This window comes from Vipera ursinii (genome assembly GCF_947247035.1).
Source record: "Vipera ursinii genome assembly, contig: SUPER_Z_unloc_1, whole genome shotgun sequence".
Classification (NCBI taxonomy): domain Eukaryota; kingdom Metazoa; phylum Chordata; class Lepidosauria; order Squamata; family Viperidae; genus Vipera; species Vipera ursinii.
In genome coordinates, this window is record NW_028148449.1 from 493,839 (window position 1) to 517,851 (window position 24,013).

The following is a 24,013-nucleotide window of genomic DNA, read 5'->3' on the forward strand; positions in this document are numbered from 1 at the left end:
AATATCTTCCGGTTAGGCGCTTCTGATAGATTGTGACCTCTGCGGGTCTTTCCAATGGCATCAAAGGGGAAGGGAAATGGGGCATCGCGATAGGATATATAAAAATGACTGCTCAACGTGGCTCGCGTGTTGTCTGCTGCTTCAGAACTTCCTGCGTGAAGTCCTGACTCGGATCCATCGCGCTTTGCAAACTGCTCATTTTCTTTGCTTTGCTAGCAATAAATTTCGTTTTCTTTGCAACCCAATTAGAGGATTTAATTTGTTTTTAAATTCATGCGCAACAAGGGCACACAGGGTAAAAAGGCAAGAAACATGGAAACGCCCCCTTTTCATTCAAGGCAACCAATCCCAGCTCAGACTGCCTTTCTTTGATCAATCAGCGGTAATCGTGTGTTGTTACTCTTTCCACGACTCCCACTGTGGTGAGTGGGAGAGTTAAGTGAGAAAGGTAAGTGAGCCTTGCCCCATTTGACAACTTTCTCACCACAGTCACTAAGTGAATCACTGCAGTTCTTCAGTTAGTCATGCCGTTGTGAAGCAAGTAGGGTTTCCCCCATTGATTTTGCTTGTCGGAAGGTCGGAAAAGGGGATTGTGTGACTCCGGAACACTTTACGACCGTCGTAAAAACGAGTCGGTTGTCCAGCCTTCAAACATAAATCACAAGACCATGGGAAAGCTAAGCGGTCCTCAGTCACTTGTTGTCATTCATACCGTAACTTCGAATGGTCACTAACCGAGAACTCCTGGTACTATTCCTTTATCAGTATCCTTGTCGTTCCTGTCTTATTCCTTTAGGTCAGAGGTACCCAACTTGTGGGCTGCAGCCGGGTGGCGCGCATGTGGGAGCACCCCCCTCCCTTGCATTAGTGCTGCAGCCGTGGGGTGCAAAAAGAGGCACTGTGCCTTGGATGCAAAAACAGGCTCCTGCCATGCCAAGGGGTGTGAAAATGGGCCACCGCTGCACCGCGGGGCACAAAAAATAGGCCACTGCCATTGCTGCATGGTGAAAAAATGGATGCCACCAGGCCGTGGGGGATGGAAACGGGGCAGTGCCACACTGTGGGGCGCAAAAACGCCTGCAAACTTCCTCTTTTTCCCCATCCCGGAAGGGGTCCCTCAGGGCTGGGGCTTCAGCCACACCCCCCACCACCCCAATTTGCTCAAGGGAGGCTTTCACGGAAGCGGGAAGGAGAGTGCAGCACCAACTCCCTACCATTCTCTCTCTCACACACACACACAAAACAGAAACACAGAGAGAGAGAGAGAGAGAGAGAGAGACAGAAACGGGGGAGGGCGAACCCTGGAGGCAGGGGATCACTGGAAATGTTCCTGGGGGAGGACGTGGGAGGGGAGGGAGATGGGACTGAGAGTCCTAAGGGTCGGGGGGGGGGCTTTAAAGCAAGGTGTCCCTTCCCTACTCTCTGGTTCTTAGCTCTCCCCTCCTCTGGCTGCCTGGACTGGGGCTCGTCAGAAACGTCAGAAAAGTAGCCAGACCCCCTCCCCAAATTCTCAGGAATACCCCCCCTCTGAACAACACAGGGGCTTTTGAGTCACCCTTGTTGCTGAGTCCCCTGCTCTTCCCTCCCCCTCCCTCCTCCGTTTCCGATTGCTAAGGAGGAAGACGGGATCCTGGAACATCCCAGCTGACCCACCCACCCAGTCCATCAGAATACAGCGGGACAGGACCCCAGAGGTCTTCTAGTCCAGCCCCCCCCTCGCTCAAGCAGGAGACCCTTACAGAATCACAAGAGGACGGAGCTGGAAGGGACCTTGGAGGTCATCTAGTCCACCCCTGCTCAAGCAAGAGACCCTGATGGAATAACAGATTCGGATGGGACCTTGGAAGTCATCTAGTCCAGCCCCCTGCTCAAGCAGGAGACCCTTACCGAACGACAGAGCTGAAAGGGACCTCAGAGGTCTTCTAGTCCAGCCCCCTGCTCAAGCCGGAGACCCTTGACCATTTCAGACAAGTGACTGTCCAGTCGCTTCTGAGAAGCCTCCAGGGTTGGAGCACCCACAACCTCTGGTGGCAAGCAGTTCCACTGGCTAATTGTCCCCACCGTTAGGACCTTCTCCTGAATTCCACATTGCTTCTCTCCTTGATTAGATTCCATCCGTTGCTGCTTCTCCTGCTTTCTGGGGCTTTGGAGAATAGTTGAACCCCTTCCTCTTCTTTGGGGCAGCCCCCCCAAATATTGGAATGCTGCTATCATATCCCCCCCCCCGTCCTCCTTTCCTCTCGACTAACGGAACCCAATCCCTGCAAGAGCTTTGGTCTGCTCCCCCGCCCTTCCAGACGAGGGACCCCTTGTAGTCACGTCAAAGGAGTCGGCCCTTGACCCCCTTCCCACCAGATGCCCAGGAAGACCCCCACCCCCACCCCCCTCACCCAGTTCCTCTCTGTCACCACAGCAATGCCAACTTGGGGGGGGGGTCTTGGCGCTTTGGAGCGGGGGGGGGAGGTGTCTCTCACCTAGTGGAAGGGATCCGGTGGATCCACTGCTCTCCGTGGCTGCTGCTCTGCCGGATCTCCCCGTCCTTCTGATTGCAGGCGGAGATTTCGATGGGGGGGGGGAGAGTCCGGAGATTGCGCAACCCTTGAAAGCGGCCAACAACTCTTGGCTGCAAAAGGGAGTTTCGCTTTCCTTGCTTTGAAAAGGCTTGGGGGGGGGAGGGCAACGCTGACTCTCCACCCTTTGAGGCCTGCTTGCTTCAATGGTGCTCCAAGTTGGGGTCCTGGGGGAGAATAGAATAGAATAGAATAGAATAGAATAGAATAGAATAGAATAGAATAGAATAGAATAGAATAGAATAGAATAGAATAGAATAGAATAGAATAGAATAGAATAGAATAGAATGCTATAAAGGATAGGATAGGATATAGGATAGGAAAAATAGGATATAGGATAGGATAGAGGATAGGAGATATGAGATAGGATAGGAGATAGGATAGAAGACAGGATAGGACAGGACAGGAAAGATAGGATATAGGAAAGGATAGGATATAGGATAGGATGGGATAGGAGATATATAGGATAAGAGATAGAATAGGATAGGAGATAGGATAGGATAGAAAATATGGAATGGAATGGAATGGAATGGAATAGAATAGAATGCTATATAGGATAGGATAGGAAAGATAGGATATAGGATAGGATAGGGGATAGGAGATAGGATAGGAGATAGGATAAGATAGAAAAGATAGGATAAGATAGGAAAGATAGGATATAGAATAGGATAGGAGATAGGATAGGAGATAGGATAGGTTATAGGATAGGAGACAGGACAGGACAGGATAGGAAAGATAGGATATAGAATAGGATATGCTACAGGCTATGAGATATGATATAGGATATGATATAGGATAGGGGATAGGATAGGATATAGGATAGGATAGGAGATATATAGGATAGGAGATAGGATAGGATAGGAGATAGAATAGAAGATAGGATAGGATATAGGATAGGATAGAAAATATGGAATAGAATAGAATAGAATAGAATAGAATAGAATAGAATAGAATAGAATAGAATAGAATAGAATAGAATAGAATAGAATGCTATATAGGATAGGATAGGAAAGATAGGATTGTTGTTGTTGTTGTTAGCTGCGAAGTCGTGTCCGACCCATCGCGACCCTATGGACAACATTCCTCCAGGCCTTCCTGTCCTCTACCATCTTCTGGAGTCCATTTAAGCTCGCGCCTACTGCTTCAGTGACTCCATCCAGCCACCTCATTCTCTGTCGTCCCCTTCTTCTATTGCCTTCAATCTTTCCCAGCATTAGGCTCTTCTCCAATGAGTCCTTCCTTCTCATTAGGTGGCCAAAGTATTTGAGTTTTAGCTTCAGGATCTGGCCTTCTAAAGAGCAGTCAGGATTGATCTCCTCTAGGACTGACCGGTTTGATCGCCTTGAAGTCCAAGGGACTCGCAGGAGTCTTCTCCAGCACCATAGTTCAAAGGCCTCAATTCTTTGGCGCTCAGCCTTTCTTATGGTCAAACTTTCACTGCCATACATTGCAACTGGGAAGACCATAGCCTTGACTATACGCACTTTTGTTGACAGGGTGATGTCTCTGCTTTTTAGTGTGCTGTCTAGATTTGCCATGGCTTTCCTTCCCAGGAGCAAGCGTCTTTTAATTTCTTGGCTGCAGTCCCCATCTGCAGTGATCTTGGAGCCCAGGAAAATAAAATCTGTCACTACCTCCATTTCTTCCCCATCTATTTGCCAGGAATTGAGAGGGCCAGATGCCATGATCTTGGTTTTCTTAATGTTAAGTTTCAACCCAAGTTTTGCACTCTCCTTCTTCACTCGCAACAAGAGGCTCTTTAGTTCTTCTTCACTTTCTGCCATAAGATAGGATATAGGATAGGATAGGAGATAGGAGACAGGATAGGATAGAAAAGATAGCACAGGATAGGAAAGATAGGATATAGGATAGGATAGAGGATAGGATAGGAGATATATAGGATATGATATAAGATAGGGGATAGGATAGGACACAGGACAGGATAGGATAGAATAGGAAAGATAGGATAGGTCTAGGATAGGATAGGTTAGGATAGCATAGGATAGAGCTGGAACAGACCAGGGAACAGGCTATTTCTCCGAAAGGCTCCGGCTGAACTGGCAGCTTTCCCTTTCCCTTCCAACTTTCCCTTTCGGAGCTCCCCGCTCAGGAGGGGGAAGGGCAGGTGCTCCAGCCCACCTGGGAGGAAGCCGATTGGGGAGAAACCTCAGGGTCTCTCAGGAAGCAGAGAGGATGCAGGAAGACCTCGCTCGATCAGAATGGAGCTGGAAGGGCCCTCGGAGGTCCTCTAGTCCAACCCCTGCTCGAGCGGGAGACCCTTACAGAATAACAGAGTTGGAAGGGTCTTTGAAGGTCTTCTAGTCCAACCCTGTGCTCAAGCAGGAGACCCTTGACCATTTCAGACAAATGGCTGTCCCGTCTCTTCTTAGAAACCTCCAGGGTTGCAGCACCCACAACGTCTGGTGGCAAGCTGTTCCGCTGGTCATTCTCAGTGCTAGGAAGCGTGAAAGACCCCTGCCCTTTTAGAGGTGCTTCTCCTCCAGGGCTGGCTGGGGCATGCTGGGAGTTGAAGTCCACAAGTCCCACAGTTGCCGGGTTTGGACATCCCCGATATAGAACAACGAGGAACCGAGAGAGGCATTTGCTCCCCTCTGCCGTGTGGTTGGGAAGTCGTTTGTGGAAAACATTTTCTGCTTCTCTTATTGCAAAGGATTTTTCTGGGTTCTCTGGATCTTTCTTGGATTTCAGAAAGAAGCATTAAAATACAATCATCAATCTCTCTCTTTTCTCATTCTCTTTCTTTCCCTTATTCTCTCATTCTCTTTTTCTTCTCATTTTATCTCATTCTTTCTCATTCTCTCCCTTTCTCATTCTCTAACTCTTCTCTTCTTTCTTCTCATTCTCTTTCCTTTATTTCTCATTCTATTGTTCTTATTTTCTCATTCGTTCACCCTCATTCTCATTCTTTCCCTTTTCATTCTCTCTTCTCATTCTCACTTTCTTTCTCATTCTCTCCTCATTCTTTCCCTCATTCTTTTCTTTCATTCTCTCACCCTCTTTATTTTCTTTCCCTCCTCATTCCCTCATCTCATTTTCTTCCTCTTCTCATTCTACCATTTCTCTCATTCTCTCAATTCTTTCTCGTTCTTTTTCTCTCCCCATTCTTCCTCCTTCTGTCCCTTTCTCCTGTCATTGTTTCCTACCTTCCTCTTCTTTCCCTCTTCTAGAAAATTGTCTGCCGTTCTTTCTCTCAATCTATTTCTCATCCTCTCCCTCTCTTCTCGTCCTCTCCCCCTCACTCTGTGCCATTCTTTCTCTTTCTTCTGATTTTTTCTTCCCCTTCTTCTCGTTCTTTTTCTTCTCATTCTCTCATTCTTCCTCTGACCCTCATTCTTTCTCTTTCTCTCTTTTCATTCTGTTTGGAAGGTGGCTCAAGAACCCGAACCAAACAAACTCACTTGGATTTCCAGCAGCAAAGTTTTGTTTAAAAAGAAGCATTTGCAAAGGCTTGGGGAGCTGAAGCCCACGTAGCAGTCCAGCCAGAACTTAAAGAACTGTTTGACACATTTTTATATCCTAACCCCCCCCTGCAATTCCCACCTCCCCTTTTGCACTCATCCCTTCCCCAATTATCTGGACCTAAAACTAGTATCCCTTCCACGTTCCAGGAAGTCCCTTTGTGCACATCCTATCTCTCACCATCTAATTTTCTATTAACAAAGCTCCATTCTTATAATCATCTCTATCTTTCTTTGTGATTATACCTTTGCTAGCTTAAGCTCTAAACTTGATCCTCAATTTTTGTGTTTCTTAGCTAGCAACCTCTGCTTTTTCTTATTTGCATGTAATTAACTTGTCTGAATTTCTGACTTTCCGGTGGCTTCCTCTCTCGACCTCTGCACTCATTAGAAATTTCTGAATAATAATCTACACCTTTCCATTCTCTTCTCCTTCTCTCCCTTTCTTTCTTTATCCTCATTCTCTCTTCTAATTCTGTGTCCTTCTCTTTCTAATTCTTTCTCTCATTTTCTTTCTCCTTCTGTCACTCTTTCATACCCTGTCCTTTCCCTCTTCTAGAAAATTGTGTCATTCTTTTTCTTTTCATCTATTTCTCATCCTCTCCCTCTTCTCATCCCAATTGTGTCATTCTTTCTTTCCCTTATTCTCATTCTTCTTTCTCCCTCATTCTCTCTTCTAATTCTGTCATTCTCTCATTCTAATTCTCTCTCCTTCTGTCCCTTTCATCCTTTCATCCCCTCTCTTCTAGAAAATTGTGTCATTCTTTTTCTTTTCATCTATTTCTCATCCTCTCCCTCTTCTCATCCCAATTGTGTCATTCTTTCTTTCCCTTATTCTCATTCTTCTCATTCTTTTTTTCGCTGTCTTCTCCACAGAAACACACACACACACACACACACACACACAGAGAGAGAGAGAGAGAGAGAGAGAGAGAGAGAGAGAGAGAGAGAGAGAGCTCCATTTCTCCTCAAAAAGATTATTTAAGTACTGCTTCGGTTCATTGTTTACGCTGGAATTTTTTCTCCCCATGGAATGTAAGTAAAATCTCCCGTTTGTCCAATAAATGGTAAGTGCCAAAAAGAATTTAAAAAACACGATTGTTTTAGGGAGGAAATCCTGAGGGAAATCCTGAGGTAAACGGACGGAACACAAAAGGGCGGCCGGGAGGAGAAAAAAAAAGGCGGGAAAAGAAAGGGGAAACTCCCCCCTCCCCCTCCCACACCCAAAAGGACCAATCCCAGCGCAGAGCGCCTCAGGCAGAGGCGCGCCGGCCCTCTCCGGCCAATCAGCTGTAAGTGTGCGTGGCCTGGCTCCCCCTGGCGACCTTTCCCTGAAGCGGCTGCTGAAGTGAAGGAGCGTCGCAGAGTTGGGGGGGAGGTTGGGGCTCCCCCCTCCCCTCGCAGTGAGCCCTCCCCCCCCAACGGGCCACGTGACTCCCCCCTTCCTCTTCTGGACCCTATTCTGCAACCGGGCCTTCTGCTGGGCGAGGCTATGGGGCCTAGTGGTTGCCCCTTGGGTGATTGTCTGGGGCTTTTCCTTCTTTTTTTTTCCTTTAAAAAAAAAAGCTGTATTCCTATTTTGTGGGTCAGCCCCTGGGAGCCATTCTGGAGTCTGGGAAATGAAGGAAAGAAGGAAGGAAGACAAGAAGGGAGAGAAGGAAAACGAGAAGGGAGGGAGAGAAGGAAGACGGAGGGAAGGAGATGGAGGAAGGAAGGAAGGAAGGAAGATGAGGGAGAGGAGGAGAATGGAGGGATGGGAGGAAGCAACAAAAAGTTGGATGGAGGAAGGAAGGAAGACGAGAAGGACGAGGAGGCAGGGAAGGAAAGGGATGGGGGAAGGAAGGAAGGAAGACGAGGGAGAGAAGGAAGGAAAAGGGAGGCAAAGAAGGAAGGAAGACGAGGCAGAGAAGGAAGGAAAGGATGGGGAAGGAAGGAAGACAAGAACGGAAGGATAGAAGGAAGACCGAGGCAGGGAAGGAAAGATGGATGGGGGAAGGAAGACGGAGAGAAGGAAGGAAAAGGGAGGCAGAGAAGGAAGGAAAGGATGGGGAAGGAAAGAAGACAAGAACGGAAGGATAGAAGGAAGACGGAGGCAGGGAAGGAAAGATGGATGGGGGAAGGAAGGAAGGAAAAGGGAGGCAGAGAAGGAAGGAAAGGATGGGGTATGACGCTGCGCTTGGTCGTTCTGGGTGTGGAGGGGGGAGGGGGAGTTTTCCCTTTCTTTTCCCGCCTTTTTTTTTCCCTGGCTGCCCTTTTGCGCTCAGTTCGTTTACCTCAGGATTTCTCCTCATGATTTCGTCCCTAAAACAATTGTGTCTTTTTTATCTTTTTGGTATTTACCATTTATTGGACAAACACGAGGTTTTGCTTACGTTCCACGGGAAGAAAAAAATTCCAGCGTAAACAATGAACTGAAGCAGTTCTTAACTAAAATAATCTTTTTGAGGAGAAATAGAGCTCACTCGGTCTCTCGCTCTCTCGCTCTTTGTGTGTTTGTGTGTGTGGAGAGAAGACAGCGAAAAAATGACAAAGTGACAGAAATAGAGAAAGGATGACAGAATTGGGAGAGGATGAGAATAGAGTGAAAGAAAGAATGACAGGCAATTTTCTAGAAGAGGGAAAGGAGCGTATGAGGATGAAAGAATGACAGAAGGAGAAAGAAAGAAAGAGAATTAGAAGAGAGAGTGACAGAATTAGAAGAGAGGGAGAACGAGAAGAGAATGAAAAGGAAGAATGAGAATAAGGGAAAGAATGAGACGAAAGTAACAATTAAGGGGAGAGAATGAAAAGAGGGAGAGGATGAGAAATGGAGAGAGAAAGAATGACACAATTTTCTAGAAGAGGGAAAGGAGAGGGTATGAAAGTGTTGTGTATGTAAATAGTTAATAACAAGGGAATTGCAGCCTGCAGTATTTGCTGGACTAGAGCGGGAGATTCTGCTGCAATCATTGGCTGCAATGAGCAAGAAGCGGGAAAATAAACGCTGCTGATTGGTTACAGTTCAAACAGTTCCACTATAAAAGGTTGCAACAATTGTCAGTTGCCAGTTGACTTATGTGTATCAAATAAACCAGTTTGATAGCAAAACCTCTCTGAGTCCTCGTCTATCAGAACCAAACAATTGGCGACGAGGGTGGGATAGACTGAAGACCAGAGAATCGTCGATTGTCGCGCAAAGGCGGCAAATTCGAAAAAGCGTCACAGTCAACCGAGCGGCCGCGGCGAATAGAAAATTCTCCGAATGGCGCAAATAGGGTCATTGAAGGAATTCGACCCAAACTTCCCCGAGGATTGGGAAGAGTACATTGGACAAGTTGAAGGGTTCCTGCTAGTGAATGGAATCACCGAAGACAGGAAAAAGGCGGCGGCATTACTAACGATTTGCGGCACACCGGTCTACAGAATCGCTGTCGGACTGTGCCAACCGCAACCAGTCTCTAGTGTGCCTTATGCCGACCTGTTAGCCAAATTAAAGGTCCACTTCACGCCTAGAAGATCGGAGCTATTCTGGCGCCGCATCTTCGAGAAAAGGAACCAAAGACCGGGCGAATCCATTCAAAAATTTGTCGCTGCCGTCAGAGAAGCCGCAGTACGATGCAAATACGACAACTTAGAAATAAGAATTCGGGACCGAGTCGTGCTGGGCTTGCGTGACGAGCAGCTACAAAATAGAATAATCGCCAAACCCACCGGCGATCTGCAGGAGGTGATAGACGAACTCTTAACGTATGAGTCTACCGGGTATCGCGACCCCCCCCACAGTAGCATGGCGGCGGCGTCTGAGATCAACCAAGAAGGCTATGTGGACTGCGGGGAGGTGGATCAACAGTGGGAAGACGACATCGCCGAAGTCTCAAGGCGATTCGGAAAATTGGCGCCAAGACCGTCCAGAAGCGAGGGGCCTGATCCTAACCGCCGACAACAAACCGCAAATCCACAGAGACCAGCAACCGGGGCACAACGACCTTGGAGGGACACCGCAACCAGACCGAAAGACAACGACAGCCAAACCCGGTGTGGCAGCTGCGGAGGCAACCATCCTCGTGCATCTTGCCGATTCAGAAATGCAAAGTGCAGGGCATGCGGGAGGACCGGCCACATCCAGGCCATCTGTAGGAGCCGGGCTCGGGACAACCGCCTCAACGAAGTAGATGTGTGGGCCGAAGGTAAGGTAACCCCTTACTTTAGTGGCAAAGAGTCCCCTAGACCCCGGGTTAAAATTCCAAATCGAGGGGAGGTGGCGCGTGTCAATTGCAGGAGAAAAGGAAAAAACAGCAATTTTCCAGAAGGAAAATTAAAAATCATAGTCCATCTGCAAGGGGTTCCTTGCAGAATGGAAATTGATTCAGGGGCTTCGGTGTCGATAATCTCCAGCGAAACCCTTGAGAGGATTGAACAATTAAGTGGAAGGAAAATTCCACTTAGTTCAACAAAAATTAAATTAACAGACTTCCAAAAAAGCCCCATAAAAATAAAAGGGAAGGCTAGCCTTAAAGTAAAATTTAAGGGATTTAAGGGGGTCTTAGATTTAATAGTTACTGAAGGGCACAGGACTAGTCTAATTGGCCTTAACTGGTTCCCGGCCCTGGGCATTTGGGTTGGGGGAATAAATTCAGTAATTAAAAATAAGACCCTCGAATCAGTCTGCAATGAATTTGCAGACGTATTCGATGGGTCTCTAGGTAAATACAAGGGGCCCCCGATTAAATTTAACCTAGACCCATCAGTGAAACCGATCAGGCTTAAGGCCCGAAGGGTGCCTTTCGCGCTGAAGGAAAAAATCGAGGCCGAGCTCGACCGGCTTGTAGGCCAAGGGGTACTAGAACCCGTTGAGGGAGGCCTGTGGGAAACGCCGATTGTCACACCCCTCAAACCCAACGGGGATGTGAGAATCTGCGCTGACTACAAAGCCACCCTCAACATTGGAATGAAAAAACATGCTTACCCGGTCCCGACGGTGAAGCAGGTCCTCGCGACGATCCAGGACGGCGCCATGTTTGCCAAGTTAGACTTGGCGCATGCGTACTTACAATTGACTGTTTCTGAAGAGGCTGCAGAAGCACAGACGATCGTTACCCACAAGGGGGCGTTCCGGGTCCACAGACTGCAATTTGGTATTGCAGCAGCTCCAGGCATCTTTCAAGAAGTGATGGAGAGGACCTTAAAGGGCATACCTGGTGTATGCCCTTACTTTGATGATGTCCTGATAGCTGGAAAAGATGAAGAAATGTTAGTGGAGCGACTGGAACAGGTATTGGGAAGGTTCAGGAGGGCTGGACTAAAACTAAAAAAGGAAAAGTGTAGCATTGGGGTTAAGTCCACTGAATTTCTAGGGTTTAGAATAGACAAGAATGGAATTCATCCTACCCCTGATAAAATCAAGGCAATTAAATTGGCACCTGAACCAAAAAACAAGGCAGAATTACAAGCCTTCCTTGGCTTAGTAAATTTTTACCACACATTTGTGCCTCACAAAGCTGCCATTGCAGAACCTCTCCATAGGCTCTTGGATAAAAAAACCCCATGGCAGTGGCTTAACAAGCATAGGGCGAGTTTCCAAACGTTAAAAGACATCCTCTCCAGCCAATCAACTGTAACCCATTTCATTGAAAATAAACCCATTTACCTAGCGTGTGATGCTTCACCTTATGGTGTGGGGGCCGTGATCAGCCATTTAGACAACCAAGGAATACAAAGACCAATTGCATACTACTCTCGGACACTAACCAAAGCTGAGAGAAATTATGCACAGATTGACAGGGAAGCATTGGCAATTGTGGCAGGAGTTAAAAAGTTCCATGACTACCTTTATGGTAGGAACTTTACCATACTAACTGACCACAAACCCCTGTTGGGGCTATTCACTACGGATAAACAGACTCCCCAAATCATGTCACCCCGAATGCTGAGATGGTCCATTTTCCTCTCAGCATATTCATTTTCTCTCCAATACAGACCAGGCAAGGACATGGGTCACGCGGACGCCCTGAGCAGGTTGCCTTTAAACATAACAGAGGATGACCCTGCCCCTGTGGGGCAAATAATGTCCCTACAGGACATCCCGGACTGGCCTTTAACAGCCAAGGATATAGCTGTGGCAACTAACTCTGACCCAATTCTTAAGAGGATAATGGCTTGGGTTCTAAGTGGGTGGCCTAATACCAATCCGGATGCCAAATACATTCCCTATGTCAGAAGAAAAGATGAATTATCAGTTCATTTGGGATGTCTACTGTGGGGAAACCGCGTGGTTATTCCTAAAATACATAGGACAGCTATCCTATTAGAATTACACGAGGGTCACCCAGGAATAGTACGCATGAAGGCGTTGGCTAGGAGCCACCTATGGTGGCCAGGTCTGGACAATAACATTGAGGAATGTGTTGCCAATTGCCATCAGTGTCAACGCTCTAGGCCTGAACAACAACACATCCGCACGCATAAATGGGAGTTAGCTAGAAATCCGTGGTCCAGGATTCATATTGATTTTGCTGGACCTTTCCAAGGGGTGACATTTCTGGTGGTTGTGGACAGTTTTTCCAGATGGTTGGAGGTAGTACCAGTCAGTTCCATGACTTCTGGTAAGACAATACAGGTGCTAAGGGGCCTCTTTGCCACTCATGGGTTACCTGATATACTGGTGTCTGACAATGGGCCACAATTCACATCTGTTGAATTCCAGGATTTCCTCAAGGCCAACTCGATTAAGCACAAGACATCAGCACCCTTCCACCCATCCTCCAATGGCTTGGCTGAACGTAACGTGAGGACCACGAAGGACGCATTAAAAAGAATCATTCGAGGTGACTGGCATCAAAGACTGGCTGAGTTCTTGCTGACCCAACACACGACCCCATGTACCGCCACCGGTAAAAGTCCAGCTGAAATGAGGTGGGGTAGAAGACTAACCACCAAATTGGACAGATTACACCCTGACAGACTTCCACCAAGTGCTGAATTGGACATGCCTAATAGAACATTCAATGTGGGGGATTTGATATGGGCCAGAAACTATGCATCAGGGGACAAGTGGATCCCAGGGGTGATTACGGAAATTTTGGGGCCCCTGTCGTACACCATTGAGGGGGAAGGGAATTGGGTCAGCAAGAGACACATAGATCAGTTAAGAAAGAGAACCAGCGGATGCGTACCAGAAGAGGGGGACCATAACAGATTTGTGGGGAACAGCACATTCAGGGTCAGTGATAACAACACATCAGGTAGTGGGGAAGCCGAACTGAAAAATAACTCAGGCCCTGATAACCAACAACAACAAGCTAGGCAGTTAGATTGGGAATTACCCTTGAGGAGTAGGCTAGCCACCACTGATCATCAAACACAAACCAAAACAAATTCACAAATTAGCAATCGGGAAGCCTCAGAGTTAGGCAACCAAGAGTCCAGGTCCAACACAGACAATCAGCCAAGCAGCCTATCTGGTAATGGTGTCCCTAGCAGCCAGGGCAATAGATACCCTTCTAGGATCCATAGGCCACCAAAATACTTAAAAGACTTTGTTCATAAATGACAACAACTGGGGGGTAAGGGGTGTTGTGTATGTAAATAGTTAATAACAAGGGAATTGCAGCCTGCAGTATTTGCTGGACTAGAGCGGGAGATTCTGCTGCAATCATTGGCTGCAATGAGCAAGAAGCGGGAAAATAAACGCTGCTGATTGGTTACAGTTCAAACAGTTCCACTATAAAAGGTTGCAACAATTGTCAGTTGCCAGTTGACTTATGTGTATCAAATAAACCAGTTTGATAGCAAAACCTCTCTGAGTCCTCGTCTATCAGAACCAAACAGAAAGAGTGACAGAAGGAGAAAGAAAATGAGAGAAAGAATTAGAATAGAAAGAGAAGGACACAGAATTAGAAGAGAGAATGAGGATAAAGAAAGGGAGAGAATGAGAAGAGAATTGAAAGGTGTAGATTATTATTCAGAAATTTCTAATGAGTCGAGAGGCAGAGAGAGGAAGCCACCGGAAAGTCAGAAATTCAGACAAGTTAATTACATGCAAATAAGAAAAAGTAGAACTTGCTAGCTAACTGAAACCGCAAGCAGAGGAAACACAAAAACAGGATAAGGTTTAGAGCTTAAGCTAGCAAAGGTAGAACCGCAAACAAATATAGGTATGATCAGTGCTTTTTTTGTAAAAGAAAAAGGTGCCGGAACTCACACATGTCATACAAACCGCCTTGCCTACCCTACAAGGTTCCATCCAAAAAAGGTGCCGGAACGCCATTCTGAGCCTTCTATGAGAAAAAAAGCCCTGGGTATGATTATAAGAATTGAGCTTTGTTCATAGAAAATTAGATGGCAATAGATAGGATGTGCAGAAAGGGGCTTCCTGGAACATGGGAGGGATAGTGGTTTGAGGCGGTCTGGAGTAGTTATTGGAGGAGTGGGGAAGGGGCGTTGAGTGGGCAAGGGGAGAGGGGAATCTGCATGGGGGTACGATGTAAAAATGTGTCAAACAGGGCTTTAAGGTGTGGCCGGACTCCTACAGTGTGTTTCAGCTCCCCAAGCCTTTGCAAGTGCTTCTTTTTCAACAAAACTTTGTTGCTGGAATTCCAAGTGAGTTTGTTTGTTTCTTTGGGGATCTTGAGCCACCTTCCAAACAGAATGAAAAGAGAGAAAGGGAAAGAATGAGGGTCAGAGGAAGAATGAGAGAATTGAGAAGAAAAAGAAGAAGGGAAAGAAAGAATTAGAAGAAAGAGAAAGAAGGACACAGTCTCAGGGGGAGAGAAGGAGGAGAGAGGGAGAGGAGGAGAAATAGATTGAGAGAACGACAGAGAGAGACCATTTTCTAGAAGAAAGGGAAAGAAGCGGGTATTAAAGAGAATGGAAGAATGACAGGGAAGGAGAAAGGGACGGAAGGAGAAAGAGAATGAGGAGAGAAAAAGAAGGAGAAAGAATTAGAATAGAGAGAATGAGAAAGAATGGTAGAATTAGAAGAGAAAAGGAAAGAGAATGAAATGAGACAGAACGAGGGAATGAGAAAGAGAAAGAATGAGGGTGAGAGAAAGAATGAAGGAAAAAAGAATAAGGGAAAGAATGAGAAAGAAAGGGAGAATGAAAAGAGAGAAAGGGAAAGAATGAGAAAGAATGAGGGTGAAAGAGCGAGAGAAAATGAGAAGAAAAATAGAATAAATACGGGAAAGAAAGTGAGAAGAGAGAGAGGAAGAACGACAGGATGAGGAGGGAAGGAGGAAAGAGGGAGAGAATGAGAAGAGAGAGAAACGAGAAAGAAAAAGGAGAGAAAGAACGAGAGAAAACGTGAATGAGAGAATAAGGGGAAGAAAGGGAAGGAGAAAAGAGAGAGAGATTTATGATCGTGTTTTAATGCTTCCTTCTGAAATCCAAGAAAGAAGCAAGCAGGCCTTAAAGCAGGGGTCTTCAAACTTAGCCCTTTTATGATTTGTGGACTTCAACTCCCAGAATTCCTCAGCCAGGCAAGCTGGCTGAGGAATTCTGGGAATTGAAGTCCACAAGTCATAAAAGGACCAAGTTTGAAGACCCCTGCCTTAAAGGGTGGAGAGTCAGCGTTGCCCTCCCCTGCCCCCCCCGGAAGCCTTTTCAAAGAAAGGAAAGCGAAACTGCCTTTTGCAGCCAAGAGTTGTTGGCCGCTTTCAAGGGTTGCGCAATCTCCGGACTCTCCTCCCATCGAAATCTCCGCCTGCAATCAGAAGGACAGGGAGATCCGGCAGAGCAGCAGCCACGGAGAGCAGCGGATCCACCGGATCCCTTCAACTAGGTGAGAGACACCTCCCCCCCCCTCCAAAGAGCCAAGACCCCCCCCCTCTGGCGACAGAGAGGAACTGGGTGAGGGGAGTGGGGGTGGGGGTCTTCCTGGGCATCTGGTGGGAAAGGGGGGGGTGTCAAGGGCCGACTCCTTTGACGTGACTACAAGGGGTCCCTCGTCTGGAAGGGCGGGGGAGCAGACGAAAGCGCTTGCAGGGATTGGGTGCGGTTAGTCGAGAGGAAATGAGAACGGAGGGGGGGATATGATAGCAGCATTCCAGTATTTGGGGGGGCTGCTCCAAAGAAGAGGAAGGGGTTCACCTATTCTCCAAAGCCCCGGAAAGCAGGAGAAGAAGCAACGGATGGAATCTGATCAAGGAGAGAAGCAACGTGGAATTCAGGAGAAGGTCCTACCGGTGGGGACAATTAGCCAGTGGAACTGCTTGCCACCAGAGGTTGTGGGTGCTCCAACCCTGGAGGCTTCTAAGGAGAGACTGGACAGTCACTGGTCTGAAATGGTCAAGGGTCTCCGGCTTGAGCAGGGGGTTGGACTAGATGACTTCCGAGGTCCCATTCGACTCTGTCATTCTGTCAGGGTCTCTTGCTTGAGCAGGGGTGGACTAGAAGACCTCCAGGGTCCCTTCCAACTCTGTTATTCTCTTATTCTGAAAGCTATAGGGTCTGCTGCTCAAGCAGGGGGCTGGACTAGATGACCTTCGGGGTCCCTTCCAACTCCGTTCCTCTTCTTGTGATTCTGTCAGGGTCCCCTGTTTGAGTGGGGGAGGGGGGGCTGGACTAGAAGACCTCCGGGGTCCCGTCCCGCCGCCGTACTCTGATGGACCGGGTGGGTGGGTGGGTGGAACAGCTGGGATGTTCCAGGATCCCGAATTCCTGGTTAGCAGAGCCAATCGGAAGCGGAGGAGGGAGGGCGAGGGAAGAGCAAGGCACACTCGGCAACAAGGGTGACACACAAGCCCCTGTGTTGTTCGGAGGGGGGGGGGTTGTGTATATTCCTGATAATTTGGGGAGGGGGTCTCGCTGCTTTTCTGACGGAGAGCTAAGAATCAGAGAGTAGGGAAGGGACACCTTGCTTTAAAGACCCCCCCTCCCCTTCCAGGCACCCTTAGGACTCTCAGTCCCATCTCCCTCCCCTCCCACTCCCACGTCCTCCCCCAGGAACGTTTCCAGTGATCCCCTGCCTCCCCTTCCGGGAGGGTAAAAAGAGGAAGTTTGCAGCCGCGTGCATGCGTGTGTGTGTGTGTGTGTGTGTGTGTGAGAGAGAGAGAGAGAGAGAGAGAAAGTGCATTCTTGGACGGGGGGGGGGAGGAAATTCTCGACTGGTTTTTATGCCCCCCCCCCGTAAAAGAACTTGGAGATATTTTTAGGGGAAGGAAATAAATTATATGGATCACGCTTTCCAGCCCCCCCCCCCAAGAGTTCCCAATACCAAAAGCCAAAGGCGGCCTTTTCCCCTAGAGCAGTGGTGGCGAACCTATGGCACGCGTGCCAGAGGCGGCACTCGGAGCCCTCTCTGTTGGCACGCCCGCCGCCGCCACCACCGCCACCAGCGGCAGGTCCAGCAGGCGGCAACCATTGCCCGGAGCAGGAGCCCCGCCCGGCACAAAGGAGGCGAATCCGGCAGACTATAGCAAGCTTGGCTAGAGGTGGTAGAACAGAGGTCACCAACCATTGTCGGTTGGCGGACTGGGAGAAAAGGGAGGGGGAAGCATTTGACACGCGTGCATGTCCGCGCGTGACCTAAAGGAATAAGACAGGAACAACAAGGATACTGTTAGTAATAGTTCCGGCAGTTCTCGATTAGTGACTATTGGAAGTTGCAACGGGAATGACAAAAAGTGACCTAGGACCGCTTAGCCTCCCTGCAGTCGCGGGATTTAAATTCGGAGGCTTGACAACCAACTCATATTTACGACGGTGGCAAACTGTCCCCGATTAACGGCATCCCCTTTTGCGAGCTTCCGATAAGCAGAGTCAATGGGGGAAACCTGATTTGCTTCAGAACCGGGCGACTCATTTAAGAACTGCAGTGGTTCATTTAACAACTGTGGCGAGAAAGGTGGTAAAATGGGGCAAGTTTCACTTGACAACTTTTTCACTTAGCAATAGTTGTGGTCGTAAGTTGAAGACTTCCGTAATCTAAAGAAAAAGGGGGTTTCTCCATTTGGGAACCCCAAGAAGGCTTCAGCAGTGGCACCGCTATAACTGCTGGGCCTGCCCCACGGCTGTGTGCAGACGGGCTCTTGCTCAGCCAGACCCAGATGCGTAACTCTTAACACCTTCAGTGTGTGAAGCGTGGCCTGTGTCCACAGCCTTCCCCTTGGGGAATCCTGGTTGCCTGGCTCCCCCAGTGGACCTTCAGCTGCCTGCCATATTGGGGGGGGGGTTTGTGAGAGACACACAACGAAGGAATTGTCAAGATTTTTAAATGTATACCTGGAACAGTGGGGATTGCGTGAAGAGTAACAACACACAATTACAGCTGATTGATTAAAGAGAGGCAATCTGAGCTGGGATTGGTTGCCTTGGATGAAAAGGGGGCGTTTCCGTGTTTCTTGCCTTTTTGCCCTGTGTGCCCTGTGTGCCAAGGGTCCACAACCACCGGGCCTAGACTGCTACCAGTCCACGACCTGTTAAGAACTGGTCCGTGCAAGCAAGCAAAGCTTCATCTGTGCGTATGTGGGATCTAGGCAGGGTGTGAAACCATCCTCCCCCTGTCCATGGGGAAATTGTCTTCCAGAAAACCGGTCCCTGTTGCCCAAAATGTTGGGACCAGTGCTGTATGCTCTCCCGAGTTCCACCTCATGAAGTTCCTGCTGTGTTGATTTACCTGACGATGCTTTTATTTGCCTCTCTTGTTTACTGTGAATGTATTTATGGGCATAAAACCACAGGTTTGTGTTGGTGTCCCTGACTCCATTTTGTCAGAAATTCTGTGTCCATTTTGTACCACAGATTTGTTGTGCTTCAGCATCAGCCTGTGGTTCCGGCAGCTGAGCCTGATGATTCTGAAGAGGAAGGGTTTGGAGAGCCTTTGGTGTCAGAGGGAAATTCTGATGCACTGCAGGACTCTCAGCCTGGCCCCTCCCGTCTTGTTCCTCATCAGACTCAGCCGTGTGAGCACGAGGTATAGTTAAACTAGCAATATTCCTCCTTGCACCAATATCATAATGTTCATTTGAAATCCAGCCAATCCACAGGTGGCACGATGTGCAGGTAACTGGCACAGTTGGTACGTGTCTTCTCCCTGATAAGCAAGGCACTTTCCTTTCTCAAGTGGGCAAACGCAGGAGAAGAAAAGTAGAAAGCAAAAGGTATCCCAAGCGAAAGCAAATATTCCCCCTCCAGCAGAATGGCAGACCCCAAAGCAAAATCACAAGAGTACATATGCAAGGAAAACAATAAGGCTTTGGGGACCTGAGAAGCACAGTCACCATGTGCTTTACTGCTCAATAGTTTTAACTGTAACAGGAATCAGGCATAGTCATAGAGCAGACAGGAATCCCCTTCCCCAAAGCCTTTACAGGGGTGGTTTTTGGGCAGCGTATCCAATGGCCCTTTCATGAAACGGCTTTCTGATGTTGAAGAGGGGGGGACAAACCTGGGGAAGGGGCTTCAGGAAGGGGTACGAGGTGACCCCAGCACAACTCATTAGAGACACCAGTCAGTCATGGCCTCCTATGGATGGTTCTTCTCTCTTGCAGAACAGCAGAAGAGTCAGCGACTCGCAGGAGCTGAGCATGGCCCAGACAGACGATGTCTTTGTGATGCCGGCCCTGGGCCGCCCCTTCCAGCTGGGGATGCTATACGACTGCCGCAAGGATGCCCTCATCCCCGGTAGGAGCTGGAGGAGAGGCTGATGGGTCTCGGGAGGGAGGGAGGGAGAGAGACAGGCACTGCCATAGATGCACAGGCTCAGCCCAGCGACAGAGTGGAGCTCTTGGGCACATGGCCTGCTGGTAACAGGTAGCTAAGTACGACTTTCACGGGAGAAGGGCGGGAGAAGGGCAGTATAGAGATTCAATTAAATAAATAAATAAAGAAATAAAATTTTCTAGCTAGGAAGGTGCATCCATCCCTTGGCCAGGCACCCAGCAGGGCTAGCCTTGACTACCAACCACTGGGTAGGTTCCCAAACCAAAGTCAGTGAAATGATTCGGAAAATGGCTAAAAAAAGGAGTTGTGTGATCCCAGAGGCCTGAAGTGAGGGATGTAATTCTCAAGTTGTGGTGCTGCTGCTTTTTCCTGGAGGGTGGGGTGGCAGGCCTGAACAGAGGCCTCCGAACCCCTGATGAAAAACGAGCTTTCTCCAAGGGAGTTGGAGATCTGCCTTGAAATCCATAGGTCAGAGTTTTCCCAACGTTTCTGGCTTTGCGGACCAGTGGGGCAGGGGAGGGATTGTTCCACACAAATGGCCAGCCAGCCCCCCCCCCTGCCATAGGTGCACAGCAATTCCCATTCCTCTCTACTCAAGTCAAAAGCGTTTGGAGATAATGTATTTAGCAAACCAAGGAGGTTTCTCTGGTGATGGCCAGACAGAGAAGTGAGGGAACCCTCAAGGGGAAATTGTGACTCCATTCTCCCACCTCTCTGGAGCTCCTCTATACAGCTGCTGATGTTCTGGAACAGGGCTTTTCAAACAGTGGTACGGGTACCACCTGTGGTACACGGTCACCGGGCAGGTGGTACGCGACCATCCTAGAAAAGTGGTAGCAGGGGAGGGAAACGAGCTGAACCAGTGGCAGCACCGCACAAGCCTGAGCGAGAAACAGCTGGAGCTGCAGGGCTGTCAGGGCTGAGCGGAAGCGCCAGGATCAGCGCCAGGATCCAGCTGGAGCTCGGTGCTGATCCCGGCGCTTCTGAGCCCAGAAGAAGCGCCGATCAGCTGGAATGTTGCAGCATCTCCAGGGTCTTGTGATTTACATTCAGATGCTTGGCAACTGATTCATATTTATGACGGTCACAGTGTCCCAGGGTCATGTGAAGTGACCAAAGCATGCTGCAACCACCCAGCAGAAACACCCCCCACCCCACCCCTGCTGCCAATCCTCAACAGAAATGCTCACAACAATGAAAACTTTGGCCAGGAGGAAGAGCGCCGCGGGGCGGGCAGGCAGGTGTCTTGCTCGGCTGTGGCTCGGGGGGCACTTTTTTCAGCGCCATTGTAACTTCGAACAGTCACGAAGCAAACCTTTGTAAGTCGAGGACTACCTGTACTTCATCACTTTTTTTCCTTTTTGGTCAAGTTTTTGAGACCTTGCTAGGCAACTGGTGGTATTCAGACGTTGGCATATCCTAAAAGTGGTACAATGGGTGAAAAGGTTGAAAAGTCCTGTTCTGGAAGACAGTGTTCAATTGAGGTCTCTGTTTTCATCTCTTCCATGCAGGCGTCACCCTTTGGGACTACAGCTCTCTTCAGAAAGACCTGACCGCCAGGCCTCAGCCCAATACAGCAACTAAAATCATTGCATCTGACACTATTGATGACAAGGCCTCTGCCCTGGACATCTCAGCATCGCTCAAGGCCAGTGTCCTGGGGAGGCTGATTGATGTGAGGGGATCAGCCAAATATTTTCACGACACCAAGAAGTCCAAACAACAGGCCAGAGTCACCGTCCAGTACAAAACCACCACCAGATACGAACAGCTGACCATGAGCCACCTAGGAATCCAGAATGTCTCCTACCCAGCAGTCTTTGAGCATGGCACGGCCACCCATGTGGTCACCGCCATCCTCTACGGAGGCCAGGCGTTCTTCGTGTTTGACCGAGAAGTTTCTTCAATGGAAATGGTAAAAAATGTAGAAGGAAATCTTCACGTTACAATAAAGAAGCTGATATCAATCATGAGAGAAGCAGAGGTCAAGCTAAACGAGGAGGAGAAAGCGAATGCTCTGAGGTTTAGCTGCACGTTCCATGGAGACTTTTCTCTGGAGAAAAATCCAGTGACCTTCCAAGATGCCATGACAACTTATGAGACTTTGCCAAAAATGTTAGGGAAAGATGGGGAGAAGGCTGTTCCTGTGTGGGTCTCGCTCTACCCACTGACCAAGCTGGACACCAGAGCAGCTAAGATGGTCCATGAAATCAGCCTAGCGTTGATCTTTGATGTTGAAAACATCTTTGAGGAACTCAATGAACTCCGGATGCAAAGCAATGATCTAGCCAAGGATCCCATTTGTGACACCTTCCCTGAGATCAAGAGGAAGATCAAGCAGTTCAAGGACCTCTGCAAGCAACACAGGCAGACTTTCCAGAAACAGCTGGCCAGAACGTTGCCTTCCATCCGGGGTGGAAGGCAGAACAAAGCGACCCTGGTGGACATATTGATCTCCATCAACCACTCACCCTTTAACAGTCAAAGACTCTATGAATTTCTGGACACCAAGAAAAGAGAAATTAACTTTGTCAAATCTTACCTGACTATTCTAAGTGAAATGCAAGTTATCTCATCTCGGAGCAAGCTGGAGGAGATAGTGCTGGACCCCCAGAATGTATACGTGGTCGCCTTTATTTTCACCTCTTTGTATAAAAAGGAGCCATTTCTGTTGAGTTTACAGGGCTGGCTTCAGGAGGACTTTTTGCCAGGATCAGCTAAGTCCACAAGGTCCACTCCTGGGGTGAAGAAAGGCAAGGCCTGGTTTGAGAACAAGGAGAGGACCCAGAACGCTCGCCTAGCTGCCAAATCCATTCAAGACTTTTTCAGTATCAACCAATCGAATGTCCGCTTTGTTGTGGCCTCACTTCCAAATGTGGAGACTCCAGGAGCCTCAATATACCTTTATGAAGACGGAGAGCTGGTCAGCAAGAATTTTGAGTTGCCCTCAAAACCTCTCCCTTTCCTGATCAGTGAACTGAGACACGACAGCATTCAGCTGAAGTTTCAGCCCGCTGAATATGGAAAGGGTACAATCTCCAGCTACCTGGTAGAGTACAAGATTTCAGGGGAAGAGGACTGGAAGACCGTGAGGACAGAGGACGCCGGGGAGATGTTCCTGCTGAAAGATCTGCCTCCAAACACAGAGTACCAGTTCAAGTACGCTGCTGGTTGCAAGCTGGGCCTTAGTAAAACCAGTGACCTGAGCCTACCCATAAAGACCCTTCCCACCAGCTCTCCTGAGAAATTAAGAAAGGTCACTGCGGCATCTTCTGTCATCTCTGTGGCCTGGATGAGTCCTAGCATCGTTGCCTCGGGAGTTGTGGTCAAGGAGTACAAGGTGGAGTACAGAACGGTGGAGGCTGGAGTTGGGAAGGACCAGTGGACTGAAAAAAGGACTGGGAGAAAAGTAGAGTTTTTCCCTATTGAAGCTCTGAAGCAGCAAACAGCGTATAGAATACGGGTGTCTGCTGTGTGTGATAATGGAGCTCTGGGTGTCCTCAGCGAGGAGGTGGAGGTCTCCACATCACTGGAGGAAGAAGATGCAGACAATGTAGCCCACCAGTTCCTTCAGGAAAGCTCCCTAGTGGAGGAGAGACAACCATTCGTGTTTGCCCTTCCTCTGGAGAAAGTCCTCTCAGATGCCTCCACCTCCTCTCTCCTCTACCAGCTTGGAAAGGAGAACTTGGAAGTGCCCAACAAAGTGATTCTGGTGATGGGAGCAACACAGTCTGGGAAAACCACCCTGATCAACGGGATGATCAATTATATCCTGGGTGTCCAGTGGGAAGATAATTTCCGATTCAAACTCATTCATGAAACCACCCAGAGAAGCGAAGCTGGAAGCAGGACGTCTGAAGTCACAGCCTACGTGGTGAATCATCGGAAGGGTTTCCGGATCCCCTATTCTCTCACAATAATCGACACTCCAGGATTTGGAGGCACAAGAGACGCAGAGCAAGACAAACTGGTTGAGGAGCATCTCTTGGAGTTTTTCTCCACCCCAGGGGGCATTAACCATGTTGATGCCATCTGCTTGGTGGCCCAGGCCTTCCTTGCCCATCCAACTCACATCCAGAAATGTGTCTTTGATTCCCTGCTCTCCATGTTGGGAAAAGACATGAAGGATAACATCCAACTCCTGATCACCTTTTCAGATGGGGGGACCCCACCTGTCATGGAGACCCTCAAAATGGCTGACCTGCCATGGGCTCGGGATGAGTCGGGAACCCCTCTGCACTTCAGATTCAACCATTCTACCCTCTTTGCTCACCGAGAAAATGGAGGAAGCCGTAATGCTGCTGCTGAAATTTTCTGGAAGATGAG

General features: G+C 48.6%; 1 protein-coding gene and 1 long non-coding RNA gene across 2 annotated transcripts in view; one reads left to right on the forward strand and one right to left on the reverse strand.

Moving 5' to 3' along the window:
• The window catches only part of LOC310650467, a 376,544-nt gene that overhangs the window by 82,811 nt on the left and 269,720 nt on the right, over positions 1 to 24,013 (reverse strand). The window lies entirely within an intron of this gene.
• LOC310650479 (verrucotoxin subunit beta-like) lies at positions 19,492 to 24,012 on the forward strand (the record flags this gene model as incomplete). The annotated part of the gene is made up of 3 exons (XM_083380028.1): positions 19,492 to 19,648; positions 21,199 to 23,908; positions 24,009 to 24,012. The coding sequence occupies 3 exons, from the start codon at positions 19,492 to 19,494 to the stop codon at positions 24,010 to 24,012; spliced, it is 2,871 nt and encodes a 956-aa protein (XP_083236154.1).